The following is a 23,143-nucleotide window of genomic DNA, read 5'->3' as shown; positions in this document are numbered from 1 at the left end:
TGCCCACACCCTAGCACCACCCCAGAACCAGAGTCTCTAGTACCACACCTCAGGTCAAAGCAGTAACCACAACGTGTCTGCGACAATCATAGCCAAGACTTGTCCTGCAAGAAACAAAGCACCACCATGGATGGTATATTAATTGTGGCCACCACTGCTGTCAGAGAAAGGACGACTATGCACATCTGTCTGAAGCAGCTTCTACCACGCAGCTCTGCACTAGGGAGAGATGCGGGGGGGGGGGGGGGGGGGGGGTTGGGTTACACTCCCCGAGAAGCTGGAAGTCAGCCAAGTTTATCAGTAAACTATATTTTTGAACCTGCAGCAGTCAAAATGGAAGGGAGACATGACCCCATTAAATGCGTTTATGTATTTTAGAATGAGTCACTGCACTCAGTACGTGCCACAATCACTGAAGGTGACTCACTCAAAGAGGATCAAGGCGCAAGACAAGCCAAGCTGTGGAACTAAATTGGGTGACCTGTTTATCGCACCACAGATACCTGCCACAGCCAGAAGGTGGCGGGAAAAAGATTATGAACAAACATTACACATACCTGGTGGAAATGCTGCTGTAATCAAACTATACTGGCCTCCCTTAATCATAAGCACAAAACATTACACTTTAAATTCTTACATAATTTCTACTACACCGCGGCAACCTTCGATAGACTGTTATATACCTCCAGCAGCCCAAAGGAAATGCCCAATGAAAGCACTATCTATATGTTTAATTGTTATTTTCTATTTTCTCCCATACCCAAGAAGCCCTGACTGGCAGATACACTAATATGACACTATACAATTGTTTTCTGGATCCGCCGTAAGGTTTTAGCTGTTGCACTACAGAAAACACAGAACATTAATAAATACAATAAATTCAAAAGCAACCAGCTTAGTTTTTTTTATACAAGTTTAAATGTTTAAAAACGTATTAAATTCTAAGAACAGAGGAATAAAGCAGGGAGCATTAACTATAATGGGGAACTTCGGGTTTTCAAACACTAACTCTTTGGCCTGGAGTGCTTGGTGATTAACGCTGTGATGCTGTGGTTGGCTGGCATTATACATGGAGCTCGACTCACCTCTTACAGAGCTGAAATATGTGGCCATTAGAAACTACCCCATATGCACGTTTGCCTGCGAACCCGCCCTGCAACTTAGCACTTTACAGTGTAAACACACCTTTCTGATGCAGCAGTGGGTTTATTTAAGAATCGGTCTTCAGCTTCCACCATGTAGCTTAACAGCAACAGATGCCACTCATTCTGAAGAGCCAATAAAACCTTTTTTTGCCCTCAATGTACAATACTATTTCTTCGACGGAGAAGTAGACTGGAAAAGTCACCATTTTTTTTGTTTCACTCTGCAATTCCAAAAGAACACGAACTCATCCAGCACAGACTGAAAATTTGTAGCTACCACTGGAATATAAAGAAGCATGCCTGTCGGTAAAGATGGCCGGCAATGCGCTAGTCCATCTCCCGTGCCAATACAGAGGCTTCAGGATGATTGAAATGGGCAGATTGAAGCCAGACTGCTTTGCTAGCTCAGCTGTGTAGAAAGAAACAATGCCAGTCTGGAGCCTTGCAAATATGTTCAAACCAGCCCTCCACCCTTCGTCCCCGCTTTCTATGTCTCTCTTTCTCTCTCTCCCCATCTCTCCATCCACTCGCTCTTTCCTTCTCTACCTTCTCCCTTCCCGCTCTCCTCTCTCTCTCTCTCTCGCTCGCTTGACGTCCCATTTAGGTCTTCTACAAATTAATGCCAAGAACTTGGAAAAGCGACACATGTGCCAGCAGCAGCCTGGACCTTCAAAAACAGGCCTCCAATCACTTCAGCCCATGGCCAATCCGGCGCAGATGTCAGCCCAGTCTCGCATGTCAGTTTTACCAATTTAAAACCACAGAAGCCAAGACGCGGCGATGGACCATCAAACTATCATCGTCATTTGCCTCCAGACAGGCTCTCAATTCTAGGCCACTGCAACCTCCCACCTAGAGATGCTAATACTGCCACTACCGGCACCAGTTAAAACATACCTCGGCAAGCAGGCGTTTAGAATAAGCAATCCACAATCACACACCAGATGGTGAATTGTTATCTATCACTGGGGCCAGCAGAAATGATGCCAAATGCATCAAGTGTAAATGAGCCCAATGGCTTGCCTTTGTACATGTAGACTCACCTTGAACCATTGCTCGGCCTGGTCCTTGCTTTGCATCCCCAGCACAATCACGTCTGTGTTCGTCGGGGTGATCTTTAACTTGTGCTCCTTCTTCCTCTCGTGCTTCTCCTTGCGGATGACGCTGCAGCCCAGAAGGTTCACGTCCAGCTGCGGCGAGTGGTCCTTGGAGCTTTTATAGCACTAGAAGAGAAGGGGTCAACAAAGCAGCATGGCTCAGTCTCAACAAAGGACGCCACACAAATTATCATAGGTCGGCACAAGGTCTTAGAAATGGAGCCAGTGATACCACCAAACAGGCCTGCCAATACTCAATACATCTCCCTGACCCACTTTCACAGTTACTCAAAAGGGGAGGAGGAAGAAAGAAAGATCTAACTTCCATGAACTCCAACCTAAGTACTGGATATTCTGTACTGCCAGGGCCAGCACAGAAGACACAATTAACCAGGTACCAGCTTTTAAAACCGCTCTGTTACATGCAAAACACTTCCGTCCTTAAGTCCCACGCATTTAAACGCGATTGACTTGACACAGGTGTTGGCAACATAATTAACAAAAACCCTGCATTTGAGGTCTGCATTTGGCCAACTACCTTGCCCTGTAGTGATAAGAAGGGTTTGGAAAGTGAAAAACTCACCGACTCCCTCAAAAACAACGATTCTGATTCACAATACCATTTACATACTTGGGGATAGGATGTAGCCTAGGGCGGTCGATCTCAAATCTGGGGAACCGGGTTCCAGTCTCGGCAAAGACACTCAACATCCTGTGATTCTGGGCTAATCACTTAATCTCCCTGTGCCTAAAAAAACAAGCATTGGCATAGCCAATAGGTCTCGCCGACGGGAGTTTATAAGTGTTTAGTTATGCAGTAGAATAGGGTTTGGGGGGCGTGTTGGGTGAAGTTAGCTTTAAGCAATGTTGCACCATTAAAGAAGGGTGGTAATCGGCATAATGCATTTCCTTATGTGCGATACAGCAGGTAGCACAAAAGAGAAGCTTCATGTGCACTTGATTATTAAGTGCTCTCATGCGCAGCTTCCAATGCAACACTAAAACATGCAAGGCAGGAGTGAGGAGAAAGGCCAGCTGGACTGTGTTACCATTTCAGAGAAACTTAAATATGTAAATTGCTATGACCACCAGATGCATTGGAGATTCCCTGGTTGGAAGAGGGCGAAGGTTAAAATAAAAATAAAATGTGCGTGTGCTCACGAGAGAACACGATAAAGCAAGTCATTACATTTACAAATATTTGAAAGATTCATTTGCAACACAGAACAATTTATGTGTTTAATAAAGTGAATCGATTGCTCCTCCCCCAAGTCTGGGAGGGGATATACTCTCCTGGAAAGTAATAAATGAATGTTGGTGGAATATACACAACCAGCAACACAGGGTAAGTATACGTTATTTAAGTGAACCGGGTGTTCCAATGATTTAAATATGTATGGATATGACGTGTAGACCAGTGGTGCAACTTGGTGAAGATTCCTGCTTTCCGAAAGGGTGAAGAAAAAGGGGAGGGTGAACAAATGAATGAAAAGTAAATGAATGAGACGTGCACAGATAGTATCATAAAAGCTGTCATTTTAAGTCAAAAAGCAAGACAGTGTATTTTCCCCAGCGTGCGGGAGCATTATGACTGGTACACGGAAGTAAATTACGTGAAAATATCGTGTAGTACATAAGAGTGCAACGATGAAGAGAAACCAAAACATGCAGCAGCTCATGAAATGTGTGAGCTTATCAAGCGCCAACAGTGTCCAAGTAGGAATCTGGATCTCAATAATAGCAAAGTGAAACAGTCGCATTCCAGATTATAATGACGAGTGGATTAAAGTCACATGCTCTATTGCTTTCAGTGCCCTGTTGCCCTAAACTTAGAGAAAAATACAGTGAATCTTGTTAAATTTTCATGAGAAATCTGTAGTGATGGCGTACTCATGGGGATAGTGTCTCTAGACAACCATAGTGTGTAAAACTAAATGTAAAGGCATGGTGTTTTGCTAAGATAAAATAAACATTGCCAGCGCATGAAACGGATAGCGGGCTCCGCTGCGAGGGCTGCAGTCTTTGCACTACGAGCTGGAATCCCAGTGACACCTTTTAGGTCCTGGTGCCAAGATGCCAGATGGAAGCCATTAGCAGGACGAAGCAGCCTAAACAACTGCATGCCATAACATGCGCGGCCGCGCGGCTGTGAAAAAACAGATGGCCCATGCGCGCGCTGACGTGGACGTGAAACAAAAACAAGAAAAAAAAATAGATGGCCCCTGCGCGCGCCGCTGCTCACTCCCGCAAGGTGGATGCCGCCACACGCACGAGCGTACAAAAAGAGTAGATCGATTTCTAAAGGTCAGCTCCTAGTGCAGCGCATGTGCACTGCGCTAGGTTCGACCTAATGAATGTGTCCTTCTGTAAGCAACTGGTGCTCTTGTAAAGCGCTCTGATACCCAATACCTTTGGGTTAAGTTCGCGCTATATAAAACTCCGGGGAAGTTAAATTTAGGTGCGCATATAGCTCATTTTGCAAGTGGGAATCAAGGCTTGGGATTCTGAAAACATATAATGACGCTTGCTTGTACTTACACCCACCGGTAATTGTATATGTGATAATATCTTCTCCATCTTCTCCCACGGCTGGCAGTGGATGTTTTAGGTCAAGGAATCCTGGTGGGAGTTTTTGAACACCCACAATGGTATGAGTTTCCAAGACCCAAATAATCACTGGTCATGGAAATCTATTGCTGTCAAGGGAATGAGTAAATTCATGTCTAGGGTGGGAATGTCAGGGAAACCCCCACAAATTGTAGGAGTGCAGGGGAAAGGGCATCACCACGGGAAAAAAACACAAGTTTTCTCTTTGGTGGGAAAGGAAAACAAGTTTTGAAGTGCTAATGCACTACTGATTTAATGAATTTAATTTAGGAAACTCTTATCTGCAGGGGTTATATGTATATGCGTGAACCCTCCCCTCTGCCCCTAAAAGCAACAGACATTCACAACTGTTGGCATTTTACATCAAAAAGTTATTTAATATGTACAATCAGCACATGAATCTTTTGTATTAGAATTATGGCAATTATTATTAATATTGGTAATCTCAACAGCCATCATATAAAACAAAAGGCATATTAGAAAAACCAAAAGCATTTTATGCCATACATACCTACAGCCCCTAATACTCGAGTTTATTCCCTAGCTTGCATCTATATATATATATATGTTATTAGCCTCATGGTTATAATCAGTGCTTAATTTGAGCTGTTGGGGGGCACCGGTGTAGGAAGGTGGCATTTTATGTGGTAGTACGAAAGTAAGGGAGCATCAAACAAAAAGTACAGACAACCCTTATTGGTTTACAGGGCTTAAATTAATAATCCCAGGTGCTCTATTTGTGGTAGTGTGGTCGAGCAGTTTAGGCTTATCAGAGGGTAGTGTTAAGCATTTGTTGTACACACAGAGTCAATAAATGAGGTACACACTCAAGAACACACTGGGGACCAATTAAGAAAAATAATACTGATTGATATATATAATTTTAGAAACCAAGATTATCGGAAACAGGGAAGTATTTTCAGAGTTATAGATTTTTGTAGTATTAGCAAAAATACAGTCAAATAACGGTTTTGAGGTATGAGCCTCGAACGCAGTAATGTTAATTATTGGAGAAACACAATGCATACATATACTTGCGGGCGGTTCTTGAGGGTGGCTTTTGGGACTCAAGGAGCTTTGGGGCCAAAGTCCTGGAAATCACCAGCAATTCGGTTTTACCTGTCCTGGGGAGTCCGGGTCTAGAGGTGCTGGTCGCTTTGGTAGCCTCAAGCGCTACACAGTAAATTCAATTTCTAAGGTACCTGAAAAAGAAAGTCTTCAAGAGGGACTGGGGAAAGTCTACCACAACCCAAAGGGGGGCTCGGCTCTTGAGGGTCTCTGGAGCACAGCCACACAGCTGGTTTACGTAACCTGGGCTGGAGATCCTGATGTCCCTCATAAGCAGGTCAGTGTTGGTGGTGTCTGGGCTGGACACACAACAAGTCTTGGTGCTTGCAAGGGCTCCGGTACCCCAGGTATTGGTGCAGGGAGGCTCCAGGAAGGCTTAGTGTCTCGAGACTTGGTGAAATGAAAGGGCTGACCTGGACCCTCGACCTCCACCTGGTGAGTTGCTTCCTCAGTGGACCCCATGGTCAGCAAAACAGAGAACAGGGAAGATGTTGTAAGTGCGTGCAGGTGCAAGGAGATGGCTTCACCTCAAGGGAGGTGCTGCTTGGTTGGCGAAGTACTGGACAGTCCTCCAAGGGTTTCGGGAGGCTGTTCTGTGGAAGAAGTTGTTTCTGGCAATTGTTGGGAGAGCAGCAGCCAGGCAGGGTTTGGCGCCATTTCAGTGCTTGTCCACGGTTCTTGCGTTGTTGACTTTTCCTTGCCCTCCTTCTGTTCCCAGGTTAATGAATCAGAGTTCCTGGGGTAAGGTGAACATCTAAATACTGAATTGGGGGGCACTGAGGGGAGTGTAAGGTAGTAGCCAATGGTCTATCTACACCTGGGGTGACTACCCCCCTATATGACCAATTCCTGTGGAGAGTGGGCATAAACCTGTCCCAGAGTTCCTAGTTTCACGAAAAACAAGATGGTGAAACCCTTTTGGGGGGTGGAGGGGGGAGTTTTATATAGCTCAAACTAGACCGGAGACATCAGATATCAGACCGCTTTACATGAGCACCAGTTTCGTTACAGAAGAACACATTCATTTTTGTAAGGCACGGGGAGATTACGTGATTTGCCCAGAATCACAGGATGTTGAGCGTCGTTGCCGAGACTCGAGCCCGGTTCCCCAGGTCCAAGGCCGACCCCTCTAGCCGTAAGGATACATCCTCTTTCCCCCCTTCTTCAAGTGTCCACTTCAGGTGACCCACCTTAGGGATGTGCCTAGTCTGATAGTGCAACACGCCTACTGACTAGCTAATTGTCCTGCCTGCTCTGATGCCACATGGGCTTCAGGGCAGCAGGTGGCATTCTCCAGGTTGGCAGGAAGCTGGGGTCGCATATAAAAGGCGACAAAGGCTTTGAAGCCTCTGGCCTTGGTATGCTAATTCACTAACCATCCTGCTGGAGGTGTGATCACCTTCCTCTGGAGGAGGCATTGTTCCTGACCTCTGAGAGCATTGGCTCACCAAAGCAGGGGGGTCAGAAACTCACCTGTGGTGGCAGGCTGGAAGAGTCCAGTCAGCCAGCACACTAAATGACTGGTAGGTTTCAGTGTGTACCGCTAAGGTGCCTTCTGGGTGCATGTAATAATAAATCAGAAACTGGCATCAATGTCGATTTATTAAGATGAGGTGTTTTATACCAAACACCATTATTTTTTGTGAAACCATTATGTAGCTGGTTAACTCGTCATGGCTAGTGCCCAGGACACATGCTTAAGATTGCTTCCTGATCACTAGCAATGTCATGACAATGGAACCAGACACCACAGGGGCATATCTGCTCATGCAGATATGTCCTCACATATAATATAATTAAAGCTCCCTGTTTTCTGTTTTTACTGATTTTTACGCATAAATACATACAGAAACCCATTTATTTTCTTGTCTGTATTTATTTTTAAATGTGGATAAAAACGGAAATTGAGTGCTTTTTGAGAGATTCTAAACAAACTTTGCCATGACTGTCAGGCCAAGAGCTGTGTGGATTGATAGTTAAGGGGGTTAAAAAAAAAGGAATTTTAGTAAAGAGGCTTAAACAGCAGTAGATATGCACAAGGCTGATACTGAAATGTGCATATTTTCATATAAAACATTGATTTATCTTCTGCGGGTGTTCATATCACTGAAACCTGGCAGGCATTCAAGCATGACTGCATATGTATAGGTTAAATAATTGTGGAAATATACTAGTTTCAGCTGTATTTTTTCACAAAATCCATAGTAAATGTGTATTAATACAGATAAAGTTGACAAAAAATAAATATGGATAAGTACAGACGGAAATGTCAAAAAACTAAATACCATAAAATCTGGAGCCTTAAAAATAATGCACCCTGCCTTAGGGCTCTCAGGCCTGCTGTAGGGGTGACTTACATATAGTATATGCAGTGTGTGTGGTCATGGCACACATGAAGTGTGCCAAGTCATGCTTTCAAAATGATTTGCACCATTTTACGCATTCTGCAATGGCAGGCTGCATGAAGTTATTTTGTGGGTCCCCCTGGGTGGCACAATACATGCTACAGCCCTTAGGGATCCTCTTTAGTATGCATACCCGGAGTACGAGAGCTACCATTTACTAGGGACTTACAGGGGTGCTAAAGTTCTTGCAAATTGGATTACAATTAGACATTTACCTGTTTTAAGGGAAAGAGCACTAGCACTGGGGGCCTGGTTAGCAGACAACCAGTGCACTTTGAGTCAAAAAGTACTAGGGCAACAACTGGGATGATCATATAAAAAAGGGTCACTTTGCTGCAAACTGGCTCTTATTTGTCCGCATCAGATTATTACCGAGAGCAAGAGAAGGAAAACACACAGATCGGAAAGAAGGAAGAAGAGAAAGACACCAAAACTGTCACAGATGAAGAAAGCCTGCAAGAGTGAGAAGAAGGGGCAGAGAGTGTCTGGTAGTTAATTAAAGAGACATGAGATGGTTTTAAGACTTTTGAGCAGGACTTTGGGTACCAGCACTCTTTTTTGTAAATTAAGTACGGGTTAAGATGTCGGCTGAGTTACCAGTAATCGGTCTAATTTTTTATGCGAAGCCATGTAACTATTCCAACACACTGCAGAAAGCCGTTGTCCTGAAGTCGGTTATTGGTTCTCCAGCATGTCTTCTCTAGCAATCAGTCTTCATAGCTGTCCAAGTAATGCCTCCATTACAGACACTCGTGAAAGGCAAGCCACTGTCACCAGTTCTGCTTCCTTCTTCGTTCCAAGCTTCTTCCGTGCGAAAGCGGATGGCTTTTTAGTGCAAATCACTACACGTAGTCCTCCGAACTAGTTCATGGAAGATTCCTTTCTGCCGTGTTTGTGTTACTTTTGTTTGTGCACTAATATCAACCTGCAGATGAAATAATGATGATCTCACAGATGAGTTTTCAAACCGAGTGGAGACTGATGCAATGGTTATCTTGATGTACTTTGGAGGAAGCCAAGCAGTTCTGGCCTCTCTCCACTCTGAAATACTCTTAATTTCCTCTTGGAGGAAGCTTGGAATCCTTTCATCACTCCACTCTGGATGAAATCTTGACAGCTGTCTTCACTGATTTTGGAGGAAAACACACAATATTTTCTTATCTCTACTGTGAAGCCAATCAAAGCAAACATTCCTTGGCTCCACCACTGAAAACATTATTTTGAATATATAGTAGTCTCCACATGCTAATTTCAATTACCGTTCTTTGCATATTTTTGTCTTAGGGAAAAATATTAAAATATATTAAAACTGTGAATGCCATTGTTGGCATTCATTGATCCTTAACTGCTCACCTCCCGCTGAAAGGAGGTCTCTCTCACTTTTGACACTCTTTGTCTTGTCTGCTTGTTCCAATAATGCAAAGGAATCACACAATCATCTTTCCTCGCTGTTATTCCTCATCCATTCCAGAAATGAAACAAAAACTGGTTTGGTACCAAAGTAGAGACAATGAGCTTCCTATGTTCTCTGAAGGGATGTGGTGGAGGGACCTGGAAGAGTAGAGAACTCAGAGGAGAAGCAAATTACTCCCAAGAAAGTAGGACTGAACAATTGTGAGATGTGCTTTGATACATTTTTTTCTGCTGAAAATTGACAGATTATCGTTCTGAAAAAAATCCTTGAATCAATCAGTACATATGTGGAAGGAATATGAAGACTTATATGTGTGACAATGTTTATTAGGAGCATTATTTTTTTAACATCCCTTAATCTTGGTGAAAGCTGTCATCCTACCTAGCTCTTTCCTTTTACTCTACATTTGCATTTTGTCATCTTTCTATCATTTTCTTTGTCCTGAAAGAGCAAAGAGCTTTCTCCCTTTTTTAGGTCTGGCTTGACAGTGCAGCTGTCACAAGATGTAATGTGATCAACCTCAAAATCAGCTTTCAGGAGTACTACAGAGAGGGGCATTGGCTCTGCCTCTAGCGTGTATGAAAAATGTCGGTCAACTAAACTCCAGTTCTGAAAAGAACCTTTAATTATAGAAGATCGTGGGTACAATAAACAGATGTCCCATCATGGTCAGCAGCCAGCGCATTTGGAAAAGGCTGGAAACTTGTGTGAACAACAGCACAACTGTGTACAACAACAGTACGGTTGCCACATACCTTCCATACATAAAAAAAAAGTTATCAAAAGCTGAAACAAAGAGTATAAAAAGTAAGGAGAAGCATAATAAAGTATATAAGATATCACATTCCACAGTCTTTCATTTTAGAAGGTAGCTTGCAGATCTGACACTCTTTCTTGTCCGTATGGTTCCATGAATGTTATTAACAGCATCGCTAAGTGATGCTGCAATCTCCCTTGTGCTAACACTCAAATTAGGTACTGAATCCTGCACAGATCCAACTTACCTACCCATTTCGTTTCTACTTGAAAAGTATAATAATACATTTCCATCTTCAAAACTACCATTAGTAAACCCATCCTGTCCTCTACCTCCCTCATTACACAGAAAAACTCTATTGACATTCCATACAGCACAACTTCTTATATTAACTACATTTTTAAAGACTTCAACAACTTGGGCAGGATCAGACAAAAATGCAGTGCTTTTACCAGAGTCAAAAATGTTCTTTAATCTGACTACTGTTAACATTTTTGTTCCCTCTCTTGATAATCATGAATTTTTTCCATCTTGCATTTATACATATTAACTGCTCTCTTAAAACAGAATGTAATTGGTATTCTACCTCCTGTTTCCTGACTTTCCACTTAGCTTCAGAGTGAAACCCTCCTACTACAGTGCATCCAGTATCCTGTATAAATTCTGTTCACGTTCCCAGACACTTCCACCAAAGACTAAATTATTGCCTTGAAAAGCAACCAATCAATTTTGTCATGAACATTTGAAAGACGGAAACCACACAAGCAAGGCTAAAAGGCATTCTACAATAACAAAGCATCCCCTCTGGAGTGACAATTGTTGTCAAATACATGGATTTGTCATCCAAAATAATCTGTTCGTATGAACTCGCAAAGTATAAAGTGGGGAAAAAACAGACACTCCTGTTAAAGTAGATACCATCTCATGCAAATTGGGAAGAAGATGAGTCTAACCATATTTCCTCATTAAACTACAGAGTTCAATGCATAACCTTAACTCCCCCGAGATTTTGACCAAGATCACCATAGGAGACGCCAATGGAGAGAATGCAATTGGCTCTATTTTCTCTTCATTCACCAGATCAGCCAAAATCCCCTTCCATTTGCTTCTATATGTAAGGTGACCATATCTTACTTAGTGTCTAACTGGAACAGCATTTTCCTTTAGAATTATTTTGTTTAAAACTCTGATATTCCCCCAATTTGTCCCAAAAAACAGAACTAAGTGCCAGAAGTTACAAATTGCCAAATAGCGACTCGCAAATTGTGTCGCTTTTGCGACTCGCAACTTGCAATTTGCGACTTGCTATTTGGCGTGTACAACCGTGTATTGGACACTGTTTGTCATTCCCAATGGGGTCGCAAAATGCGAGGCTCAAGAATATTAATGAGCCACTCGCATTTTGCGACCCCATTTGGAATGGCTGGCCCTCCCAGGGATGGTGGCCTGCTGGGCTCAGCAGACCACCATGTCTGGGACTGCTTTTAAATAAAGCAGCTTTTTTTAAATGCAGCCCGTTTTCTTTAAAGACCAGTTTTCCTTAAAGGAAATCGGGATGCATTTAAAAAAAAAAAAAAAAAGATGAAATGTTTTTGTTTAATTTTTTAATTTAGCATGCATTTGCAATGGGGAAGGGGTCCCGTGGGGACCCCTTCCCATTTGCAAATGCATTACCACCTACTTAAAGTAGGTGGTAATTTGCGAGTGCTTTGCGAGAAAAAAAACATTTGTACATGGCTATGGAGTCGCTATCTGGAAGGAAACGCCCCTTCCAAATACCTAAGACCCGTTAGCGCACGCTAAAAACCGCCGTACATCTGGCCCCTAAATTTCTCCTGTAAAGTGGAAACAAATCAATTGGAATCCTAGAGCGTTGTTGACTCATGGTTGATATTTTCAGTTTCAGCAGAGTTAACTATAAACATAGGAGGATCAGCTCAAGGATCATGTTTGATTCTGATCTCCTCCGGATGAGGCCAACCTAGTAATAACTGTCCTCTCTTAGAGACATATACTTTCGCCCTTGTGCGTTCAGCCGATAATTCCATATTATACTAGAAATACCCAATTAGTTTAATTCTATGCCCAATATAGCCACCAGGATCAACATCAGGTGACATAATTTTCAATTAAATCAGTTTTGTTAGAACACTTCCTTGCATATTATGGCAAACTAGCGCATGCGTCAACAAAAACAGTAATGAGCTTATCAGTCTAAGGATACATGAGAGAAAACTCTTATTCTTTCATGCCAAACAATTTTCCATCACCCACACTTAATACAATACCATGGTCATGACAGAAACCTGATGGCTTGTCATCTTCATCGGTCACAAAATGTATTGTTTAGGTTCAGTACTTCTGTATACTCAATCGATTAATTACCAAGTCTGTAACAAGCTCAATCAATCAATCAGGGATGTTTAAAGCGCGCTACTCAACCGTGAGGGTCTCAAGGCGCTGGGGGTAGGGGAAGCGCACAGATCTGTTCAGCCGAAGAGCCAGGTCTTGAGGGTCTTCTTGAAGGTGTTTAGGGAGGGGGAGAGTCTGATGTCTACCCGTAGTTCGTTCCAGGTCTTGGCTGCAATGTGAGAGAATGATCTTCTGCCTGCTCTGGCTCTGTGGATGCGCGGGGTTTCGGCCAGTGCGAGGCTGGAGGATCAGAGGTTCCGTTTGGGTATGTGGAAGTTGACTGTCGTTGAGGTATTGGGGTAGGGTGTTGTGTAGGCGTGAGTGAGGACGTTAAAGGGGACTGTTCTCCACGGGGAGCCAGTGGAGTCTCCGTAGGTGTTGGCTGATGTGTTTGTGGCGGGGGATGCCGAGGATGAGTCTGGCCGCCGTGTTCTGAAGCTTCTGGAGTTTGCAGAGCAGGGCCTTGTTTATGCCAGCGTAGAGTGCGTTTCTGTAGTCCAGTCTGCTGGTGATGAGTGCGTGGGTTACTGTCTTTCTTGATTCAGGAGGTATCCATTTGAAAGTCTTGCGGAGGAGGTGGAGGGTATTGAAGCAGCTGGAGGAGACGGTGTTGATCTATCGACTCATGGTGAGTGATGAGCCGAGTACGATGCTGAGGTTTTTGGCGTGATCTGTGGGTGTGGGTGTGGGTGGGCTTCCGAGGGCGGTATGCCACTAGGTGTTGTCCCAGGCTGATGTGGTGGTTCCAAGGATGAGGACTTCTGTCTTCTCGCGTTGAGTTTGAGGCAGCTGTTGGTCATCCAGATTGCGACGTCTTGCATACCTTGCATACCTTTCTGGAAGTTGAGTTTTGCGGTGGTGGGATCTCTGGTGAGGGAGAGGATGAGCTGGGTGTCGTCGGCGTAGGATACGATGTTGAGGCCATGTTATCATACGATGGCTGCGAGGGGGGCCATGTAGATGTTGAAGAGGGTCGGCTCAGAGATGAACCCTGTGGAACTCCGCAAGTGATGTTCGTGGGGGCGGAATGGAAGGGTGGTAGTCTGATCCTTTGGGTTCTACCAGTGAGGGATGATCGGATCCAGTCCAGGGCTGTGCCTTGAATGCCGGCGTCGTGTAGTCAGGTTACTAGCGTGCAGTGAGAGACGGTGTCGAAGGCTGCTGACATGTAGAGTAGGATGAGGGCTGCGGAGTGGCCTTGGTCCAGGAGGGCGCGGATGTCATCTGTGGCGGCGAGTAGGGCGGTCTCGGTGCTGTGGTTGCTTCGGAATCTGGATTGGGATGGGTCATGGACGGCGTTCTCTTCGATGAAACGCGTTAACTCCCTGTTGACTGTTTTCTCCGCCACTTTGGCCGCGAAGGGGAAGATCGAGATGGTCCGGTAGTTCTTGAGTTTGGTGGGGTCAGCCGTGGGCTTCTTGAGCAGGGGCAGGACTTCTGCTTGCTTCCAGTCATCTGGGAAGGTGCCTTTTTCGAGGGTGGTGTTAATGGTGCATAGTAATTCAAGTGCGATGGCGTCCGTGACTCTGTGGTAGATGTGAGGGGGGGCAGGGGTAGGTGGGGGCCCCCGAGTGGATGCCCTTCATGGTTGCGGCGCTTTCGGCGGTTGTGATCGGTGTCCATTTGGAGATGGTGGGCTGGCAGGTGCTGCTGGGAGGCGGGGGCTGAGTGTGGCGTCTTGTGGGTGGTTGGTGAAGTTGTCGCAGATTGCTTTGATCTTGATGTGGAAGTAGGTTCCAAGCTTGTCGCAGAGGTCTTGTGACGGTGTGATGTCTGTGGCTTCGCTGCGTGGGTTTGTGAATTTCTGAATGACACTGAAGAGTTCCTTGGAGTTGGTGGAGTTGGCGATGATTTTGTTGTGGATGAAGTTCCTCTTGGTGGTTCTGATTTGGTTGTGGTAGTCCATCATGGCCTCCTTGTAGGTGGAGTAGTTTTCTGTTGTCTTGGTGTTCCTCCAGTTCTTCTCCAGGCGTCTGCAGGTGTGTCTGGCTACATGGAGATCGGTGGTGAACCAGGCGGCTTTTCTGGGGTGCTGTTTGCCGGGGTTGCGTAGCTGGGAGAGTTTGTCTGCGCAGTTGGAGATCCATGTGTGAGGTCCTCTGGCTGCGGTGTTTGTGTCAGGTGTCCAGGTGTGTTTGTCTCGTGTGAGGGTGGAGTATAGCTGCTTGTCGGTCACCTTGCTCCAGTTCCTTCTTGGAGGGAGGGGGGCTGGTTTTGGCGCCTTGGGTTTGTCGATGGTGAAGTGCACGCAGTGGTGGTCGGTCCATGGCAGCTGCATTGTGTGGCTGAAGTGCACGCTGTTTCCTGCGGAGAAGATGGGGTCGAGGGTGTGTCCTGCTCAGTGGGTGGGGGAGGTGATGAGTTGGTGGAGTCCTATGTTGAAATTTTTAATTTCTTTTGAACTTTTTTTTACAGTTGGTTTTTATCAAATGTTGATTACCTAAGACTTGTTCATAGTTGATTTGTTCAAATCACATGAGGATGCTAGAGATCTAAATGGTGAAACATATTCTACAATCATCTCATCAATGCTTGCTTTTTTCATAACTAAAATGCTTTTCCATAACGCATTAATATGTGTTTAGAAGCACATTGATAAACATGAATATCTCTTGGTCGTTCTAATGAAGGCAAATTCCTAAATTCTTTCAAACCTAATCTGCCTCAGCAATGCCGTAACAAAGATCACTTTCTTTCTGCTGAACAAATGTCACCTTCTAATACCTTCACTTAGACAAACACATTTTCCCAAATTTCTTAACACACTGGATGCTCACCAGGAAGGTAAGAAAGACAGTGGGGGTGTAATACTTGAAATTCTAAATGGTTATTATCTATTAAAGCAATAATGTATGTACATGTACAATAAAAAACGTAACACAAAAAGTAGATACCAGAGGTTTACCCAAAACTTCATGCAGTATGCACATGTGCAATAATGTAAAGGTTCATAGCGTTTGATTACAACAAAAAGTTTTAATATTTAATTAACTTCTGCTGTAGTTGTATGCTGTGCTGTTGACCATTAATCATACACAAAATGAAATGGCAGTAGGTCGCTGGCATAGATTACGCAATGAGCACATCACATAGAAGGTTCCAATCCAAAAAGCCAGTCACACATGGACTCACCAATATGATCAGAACAAAAAGAACAGTTGCACTCCCATAAGTATAGGAACAGGTGAGCAAGTGCGAACTCCCGTCAGTATTTTAAGATTCCCTAACCTTGCAAAAGACGAATAAAGAAGCGGCCAAACAGCAATTCCAAAATGAATAGACAAGAGATGTGGAGAAACCTTGTTCAGAAAGTAGTAATTGCTCAAATAGGGCACCTCTGTCCTCTTTCACAATTGTTGTCAGTGTATGAGTGTAAGAAAAAGGACAGTTCCCTATACTCAGTTCCAAAATGAAACTTTAATTAGAGAAGATAGTGAGCACAGAACCAGACGTGCATCACGGTCAGCAGCCAGCACAAACCGACTAATTGAACAGCACTCCAAGCCATCTGGAAAAGGAAGGGAAAGCACAGGAGCAACAGCACAATTTTGCTCAACAACAGTATGGTTGCCACACCACTCGCATTTTAGTGGCCAGGATCACATGTTTTGATTGGACAGAGGTTGTGTGCTTCCACAGAAAAAGTGCTTCCCCTCCACAAAGCTGTGATTATTTTGTTTGTTTATGCAGCTGCCCCAGCCAGCAGCAGTAGGGCAGCCTGAGCTTTAGCTTTCAGGGGCACACACATTGCGGTATAATGCAGTTAAAGTGCCTTAGATATAAGATAAGTTACAGTGTTTGTTTTTCTCTGGCAGCAGCACAAATGGGAGTAAGACAGTCTTGAGGAATGTATTGCAGTCCCAGTACCATCCACTTCAATCATTAACTTTACACTTCACAATGTAGTTTTGTGTTTGAGAACAGTATGGCATGCCCAAGGCTGCACTAATCTACAAGGATTTTTAGGTCTGGCTTGACAGTGTAGCTGTCGCCTGTTCTTTTGTGATCAGCAAAAAAAACTTTCAGGGTACAACTAAGAGAGGGGCTTAAGGCCCACCGAAATGTTGGTTCCCTTACTACAGGATTTGATTGGGCTGAATCTGGGTGCTTCCCCTAAATAGCTGCTTGTATTTCACTTTTTGGCTCGTGGGAAAGCGTGTACTATATACAGCAGGACTGGTTATGGGGGAAAGACAATGATCATGGATATAGGTGTGGTGTGTTTATTATAACATGTTAATAAAAAGGCACTAGTACCATCATATTTATTTTTAAACTCATATGTTAAAGGCAATAGACACGTAAGTGTGTATTGTTATCACTTTATATCAAAGCCTACAGACTGGTATTTTGTTACATCGAATCTCACAGATTATTGTAATAGGCAAGGGCTTTAGTATTGGTTACCCCTGGTGACAAACTGTGGATAGAGAAGGTTTGCTCTGTGAGAATGTGTCAAGGACAATCAGCTTTTAAGAATGGATTGTTATTACACAGCGCTAAAGCCCATAGGCAGGCATTTTGTTGCATGGAATTTTACAGATTACCACAGTAAGAATAGTTTTGCTGTTGTTGATCTACTCAAATGAACCATGTGGCTATTCAATACAACAATCCTTGTTAGGCTGCAATTATAGGAGCGATAGTATTTTTTTTTGCCAGCTATAATTTTGTATTGAGTTCTACTTTTATAACTGTATGCCTTATGGTTACATTGTGGAAAGTGTAAATTCAGTACAATAGGCTTGAATTGGTTATGGTGACCAGTCAATGATAAAGACTATACGCTTGATTGTTTATTATGAAAAGTTACAATAAAGACAGCAATATTGATTGATTGGGAAATGCATATGTTAAAGTCAATTGGCATTTTAAGGGTGGCTTGTTATTACTACTGAACTAAAGCCTACAGATAGATTTATTTTTGTTACATAGAATCTAGATGAAAGCATGTGTTCTTTTTTCTACTTGTATTTTTTTTAATCTTGCATAAGTTGTTGAGTTTGTGTATTTTTTTGCAGTTGTGTCAGAGGGTGAATGCAACAATGAGTCAGTGGATGGACGCAGGAGTGCAAAAATGAGTGATCAAGTGCATGTATGGTGAACAAGTGAGGGCCTAAACCCACCAATGACACGATAGGCACTTGTATTCATAAGAGAGGCCTATTGGCATTATCAATGCTTGTTGAAAAGGTCATAGGTCTTTTCCCTTTACTTTTCTTCCCTTGCTTAGATTTGTAATCTGCCAGTGTATGATTTTGTATGGTTTGGTATGGTGAGTACTTTCCTTCATAGATTAATATTAAAATACAAAAAACAAAATCAATGAATTATTCTTTGCAAAATATGACAGAACTGCAATTGCTAAGACAATAGTTTAGCATGCACCTAAATAGTGATCAAATACATCAGTACAGTTAAAACACAAACTGCTCTAAAATCTAACTGCAATGACTGCAGACTTAAGAGCAGTTTGTTGCACTCAACCAGCCATATCTAACAATTGTGTCACAAACCTAGAAAATCGAATTGGGCAGTGCTTAATTTGAGCCGGAGGTTACAGGTGGGGTTCACCAATACTATTTTTGGGGAATTATTTTTCATCATCAGATTTTGACCCAGAAAAAGAGAGTAAAAGGAAGAAAGGGAGGAAAATGGAAGAAAAGAAAGACATATAAACAATGCTAAAGGGAAATAGCAGGGATGAAAAAGAACCTGCAACATTGAGATAATGGGTCACAGGTTGTAAGGTGCTTCATGAACGAGACATGAGGTAGAAGTAAGACTATGTAGTATTGGTTTTTGGAAAATCTTTGGGCCCCGGCATCTATTCTTCAAGCATTGTTCCCAAACCCTCCCTGAGTTACTCGCAGACTACTTCCGCCCTAATAATCGCAAACTATTACAATTTAGATAGCAAGTGTTGGAATTTCATACCAGGAGCCGTGTGTCCTTAATGACGCAGAGTTGTTTGGCCCACTGTCCCAACCATTTCTTTCGCCAGAGGAATGCACAGATGTGGGCATCTTTCATCAGCTCTATGCTGGCTTCTGTGGAGGGCCACTGGTGCTGGTGGGAAACGCACTTTCCTTTGCTGCTCTCCTCTTCATCATAGGATTCATATGAGCTGCTGACTGGTTCTCCGTCCTCTGAAAGCAAGGTACATTTTAGTTATTTTAGAAATATCATAAAGGGGTTCTTTTCTTTTGGCAACCGACTCTCGTCATCACTTGATGAGCGAGATTGTTGATCCCATATGAATCCATATTCCTGCTTCTGTTGCAGTGGCGGCGGACACAGATAAATACTGGCGGGGCAGGTAGAGGGAATGCGGGGGAGAGGGGGCCGGTAGAAAGAGTGCAGGGGGAGCGCAGGAGTTTAAACATAATTTTTTTAAAACACTAACCTGGTGCTGCCGGCTGCCTCGCACTCCTTCGCTGCCCGTTAATGGTCCCAGCAATCCCTGGGACAGCATCACGGACTGCCCATCCAATCCCTGCGCTGCTCTCAAGCATGAGAGCAGCGTGGGGATTGGCCTGAGCAGGCTGGATGAACACTCACTCAGGCACAGGGAGTCTGTGCTGGGTTGAAGAAACCTAATTGCGCATGTCAGTTTGGCTGGCCAAAGAGGGCCGGCCAACGGGACATGCGCACTTAAAAGTGCACATCTACCACTCCTCCTCCACCCTCGCATGGCCCGGCCACCCCCTCCCTGCACACTATAATCACATAATAAAATATTGTTTTATTTTTCAGCTTTGGGCTTTGAGCCAGATGGGTGATGCTCCTCTGCCATTGTGGAGGAAACGCCGCTGTTCTGTTGCCTGTAATGCCAGCAGCATTGCTGTGCTATCAGGACACAAGGAAGCTGCCACTTCATGGATGTCAAAATAGCAGGGAGGGCCACTAGGACATGTCTAATTGAAAATAATTAATATAAATTAATTAATAAAGTGTTGGCTCTTAAATCCCCAGTGGCTATTGAATGACTGACATACAGGTGTAGGAGAAAGTGACCATAAAGCATCCACATGGGGAAGGGGGCAAAAAACAGGGAATGGCATTAGAGTTTGGCGGATGTGGCACGGAACCGAGATATCGTGCCCGCAAATGATGCAACACCTCCCCTGCCTAGCAAGTAAGGAACCAACGCATCACCTGCTTTTTCGACGCTTCACCTACTCTGCACCTCGCCTTTGAATTTTTTATGCATCTAAGGTACTTTGTCCTGATCAAGCACAACCATTAATTTTTAAGAAATACAACTGTAATATTTTTGAAAATTCAAATCTTGACTTCTGTACGTTGGATTTTTGTCTGGTTTTATTCAGATAAATATTGGCTATTTTTCTAAACTGGTTTGGTGTGGTGTGTATATGTGTATGTATATATATATTCACTGAAAAAACCATAGGTTTCACACATGTTATAGTTAGCTGTACATTTCACTCGTAAAAAACCAATGAAATTCCCCCGTTATAGTTAGTGCAGGCAACTATAACTCACGCGACCGCAATCCTCTGCTGATGCTAATACTGTATTTAGACACTTATTTGCCCATGTCTTCTTCCATTAATTTTTAGCTATACATATATTACAAATATTTTTTTTTCATAAAGACACATATGTCATCAGCAGAAGATTGCGGTCGCGTGAGTTATAGTTGCCTGCACTAACTATAACGGGGGAATTTCATTGGTTTTTTACGAGTGAAATGTACAGCTAACTAGAACATGTGTGAAACCTATGGTTTTTTTCAGTGAATTTGCAAGGTTTTTTTAAATGCTAATTCCTAACTATAACGTGTGTGAAACCTATGGTTTTTTCAGTGAATTTGTACGGTTTTTTAAATGCTAAGTTACTTTACGCCATTCGTGGCGTTGCGCGCCCAGTTAACGCAGTTCGTTCCGTGCGCGCACAGTGAGCACGCGGTGCGCTTTGCGCACCGCGCGCCCACTTTACGCAGTTAGTGCCGTGCCCACATTATGCGGGCACCATTTGCACACGGGGTGGGGAGAATGTGGATAATTTTTTTTTAATATAATTTTTACCGTAGGCGTACGGTAAGCGTAATCGGCGAATTTCCGAAAAAAATAAACATTTTTTTTTGGGCTTGAGGGTTGTTTGGGGACCCCTATATCAATGCTGGGTGGTTAGGATGTGACGAAACTGCCTCTTTAGCCATTTTTTGGCTTCGTTTTTGCTGCCCAACTCAGAGAGCGAGAGAGAAAATGGCGGCCGCCGCTTCCTGGTTTCGACCGATTCGAATGTTTACTAAGATCTAAGAGCCAATCAGAATCGCGCTCACGCACGCCACCGTACGCGTACGGTAAGCGCACCGTAAGCGCACCGTAAGCTGGCTCAGATATATATATTGATTTAAAGGCTATTTTCTCAGAATCTACTGAACAGATTTACACCAAACCTACAAAAGGCACTTCCTTGACCCGAGGACTAGCTCTCTGCCAAATTTCAAGTAATTCTATTTGACAAAAACAATCGTCCTCGGCACTTTGCCGCTTATACGTGTAATTGATTATAACTGAACTTATCAGTCATAAACTACGGACTTCCATGCCAATCAATAATAATACAGCGTAAAATGTAAAAATGTAAATATCCTTGTATGTTTTTGGGAAACATATGTATTGTTGTGCCTTGAAACCACAACTCCCAGAATGCTTCATTGTGAGCAGGACGGATCAGTGGGTATAAAAGCGAAAACAAATGATGGACTCTTGTCAATACCGTGATCAGGAACCAGTGGAGTTCGAAACGCGTTGGTAATAGAGATGGTCATTAAAATTTACTAAACGAAGATCCAGAAAGAGTGCGGCTTTTCTTTGCTTTTGAACACATATATATATATATATATATATAAACACACATACACACACACACACACACACACACACACATCTGTTGGATAAGCCCGACAGCTCTGCGCCAAGCTACCAAGGGGGTGAGCAGTGGATATCTTAATTGTGTAACTTACCCTGACTAGAGTGAGGGTCTCTACTTGGACAGGGTGTGAACCACTGCCAACTAAAGGCCGCATTTCTAGCATGCTGGCTTTCCAGGGGAGTAGCTATTAATAGTTCAGTAGGTGCTGGTGCACCTGTGCCAAGGGTGCGAAGGCCCTCAGAACCCCAATTATAGATTTATCTTCTACTAATCTGTATGTATGGAGGCCCATTTCCATTCCCTGCATGGATGCCTGCGGAAGTCTTGCTACACCACTGCGTTTTATGGGGCTCTTTTGTCTGCAGTAGACACTGCAGTGTTCTATTTGTTGTAAGATGGTAGTGGCTTGGTGCATATTTAGTGTTAACCGATTATAAGCCGGTTTGAAATTGCTTTGTTTGTATTGGTTTTACCTGCTGTGGATTTAGGCGATGGTCCGGTTGATCTGATTTTGAGACTGTTCTAGCTGTGGTTGTTTGCGATTGTGGTTTTTATTACGGTCGGCCTGCTGCTCAGATTGCAGCATGTTTAGATTAAGGATGATTTGTACACAACACAGTATCTAAGCATTGTAATAAAAGATGCCTGTAATATCCATCTCAATTTGTCTATTTTATCGTTCTTGGAAGGATGAAAGGCAACCCATCCCTCTCCTGATTCAAGCCTGTGGCTGTATGTTGCAGCAGTCTAGGCAGATGATGGCTTACACCACTCAACCACCTACCACGTATGTGTGTGTGCGCGTGCGTGCGTGCAAGCTCACTTTTGTTTAAAATAAAACACTTGCGTGAGAGGCAATCAAAGTATTGGCGGGAACATTGTTTTTTGTTTCAGCAGAAGTCCCGGGAAGAAAAATACATTTCAAGTTGCTGTGAGAGCTCTCAGTTCCGCGTCTCGTAAAACCAAACGTGTAGATCAGATCTGTCGAGACCACTTTGTTTGGGGAAACTTCCTTTGCGTCACAAAACCTTGAAGTATGCCTTCCGAGGAGGAGATGTTTACATACTGCTGCTTTGGGGCGAGTAGAAGGCGCATACTTTTCCATCATCAGGAATGCACACACAAAAACAAAACCAGGTTTGGTAAAATCGAAATTGGGAAAAAGTATGAATATTAATGTAACAAGGGGTGGGATGCATTTCAAGCATAAATGCAGAACGGTGCAAGGATAGGGATACCACGATATCTTGAATCAGGGGTAGACAAGGTGGACATAGATAATTATAAATGAGGCTCCCTCAATGACAGTGCAGTACATGCAGAGCCAAAACGAT

At 43.5% G+C, this 23,143-nt stretch overlaps 1 protein-coding gene across 1 annotated transcript in view; it reads right to left on the bottom strand.

The window, feature by feature from the left end:
• The window catches only part of AFAP1L2 (actin filament associated protein 1 like 2), a 509,415-nt gene that overhangs the window by 98,631 nt on the left and 387,641 nt on the right, over positions 1-23,143 (bottom strand). Inside the window, exons 6-7 of the mRNA XM_085603289.1 lie at positions 18,843-19,054; positions 2,189-2,368 (exon numbers count right to left, since the gene is read on the bottom strand). Coding sequence (XP_085459415.1) covers positions 2,189-2,368; positions 18,843-19,054 — 392 coding nt within the window. The remainder of the gene's footprint in view (positions 1-2,188; positions 2,369-18,842; positions 19,055-23,143) is intronic.

Source organism: Triturus cristatus, chromosome 1_2 (genome assembly GCF_964204655.1).
Source record: "Triturus cristatus chromosome 1_2, aTriCri1.1, whole genome shotgun sequence".
Lineage (NCBI taxonomy): Eukaryota > Metazoa > Chordata > Amphibia > Caudata > Salamandridae > Triturus > Triturus cristatus.
The sequence above is the reverse complement of the archived record's forward strand: the minus strand, read 5'-3'. Positions and strand labels throughout refer to the sequence as shown.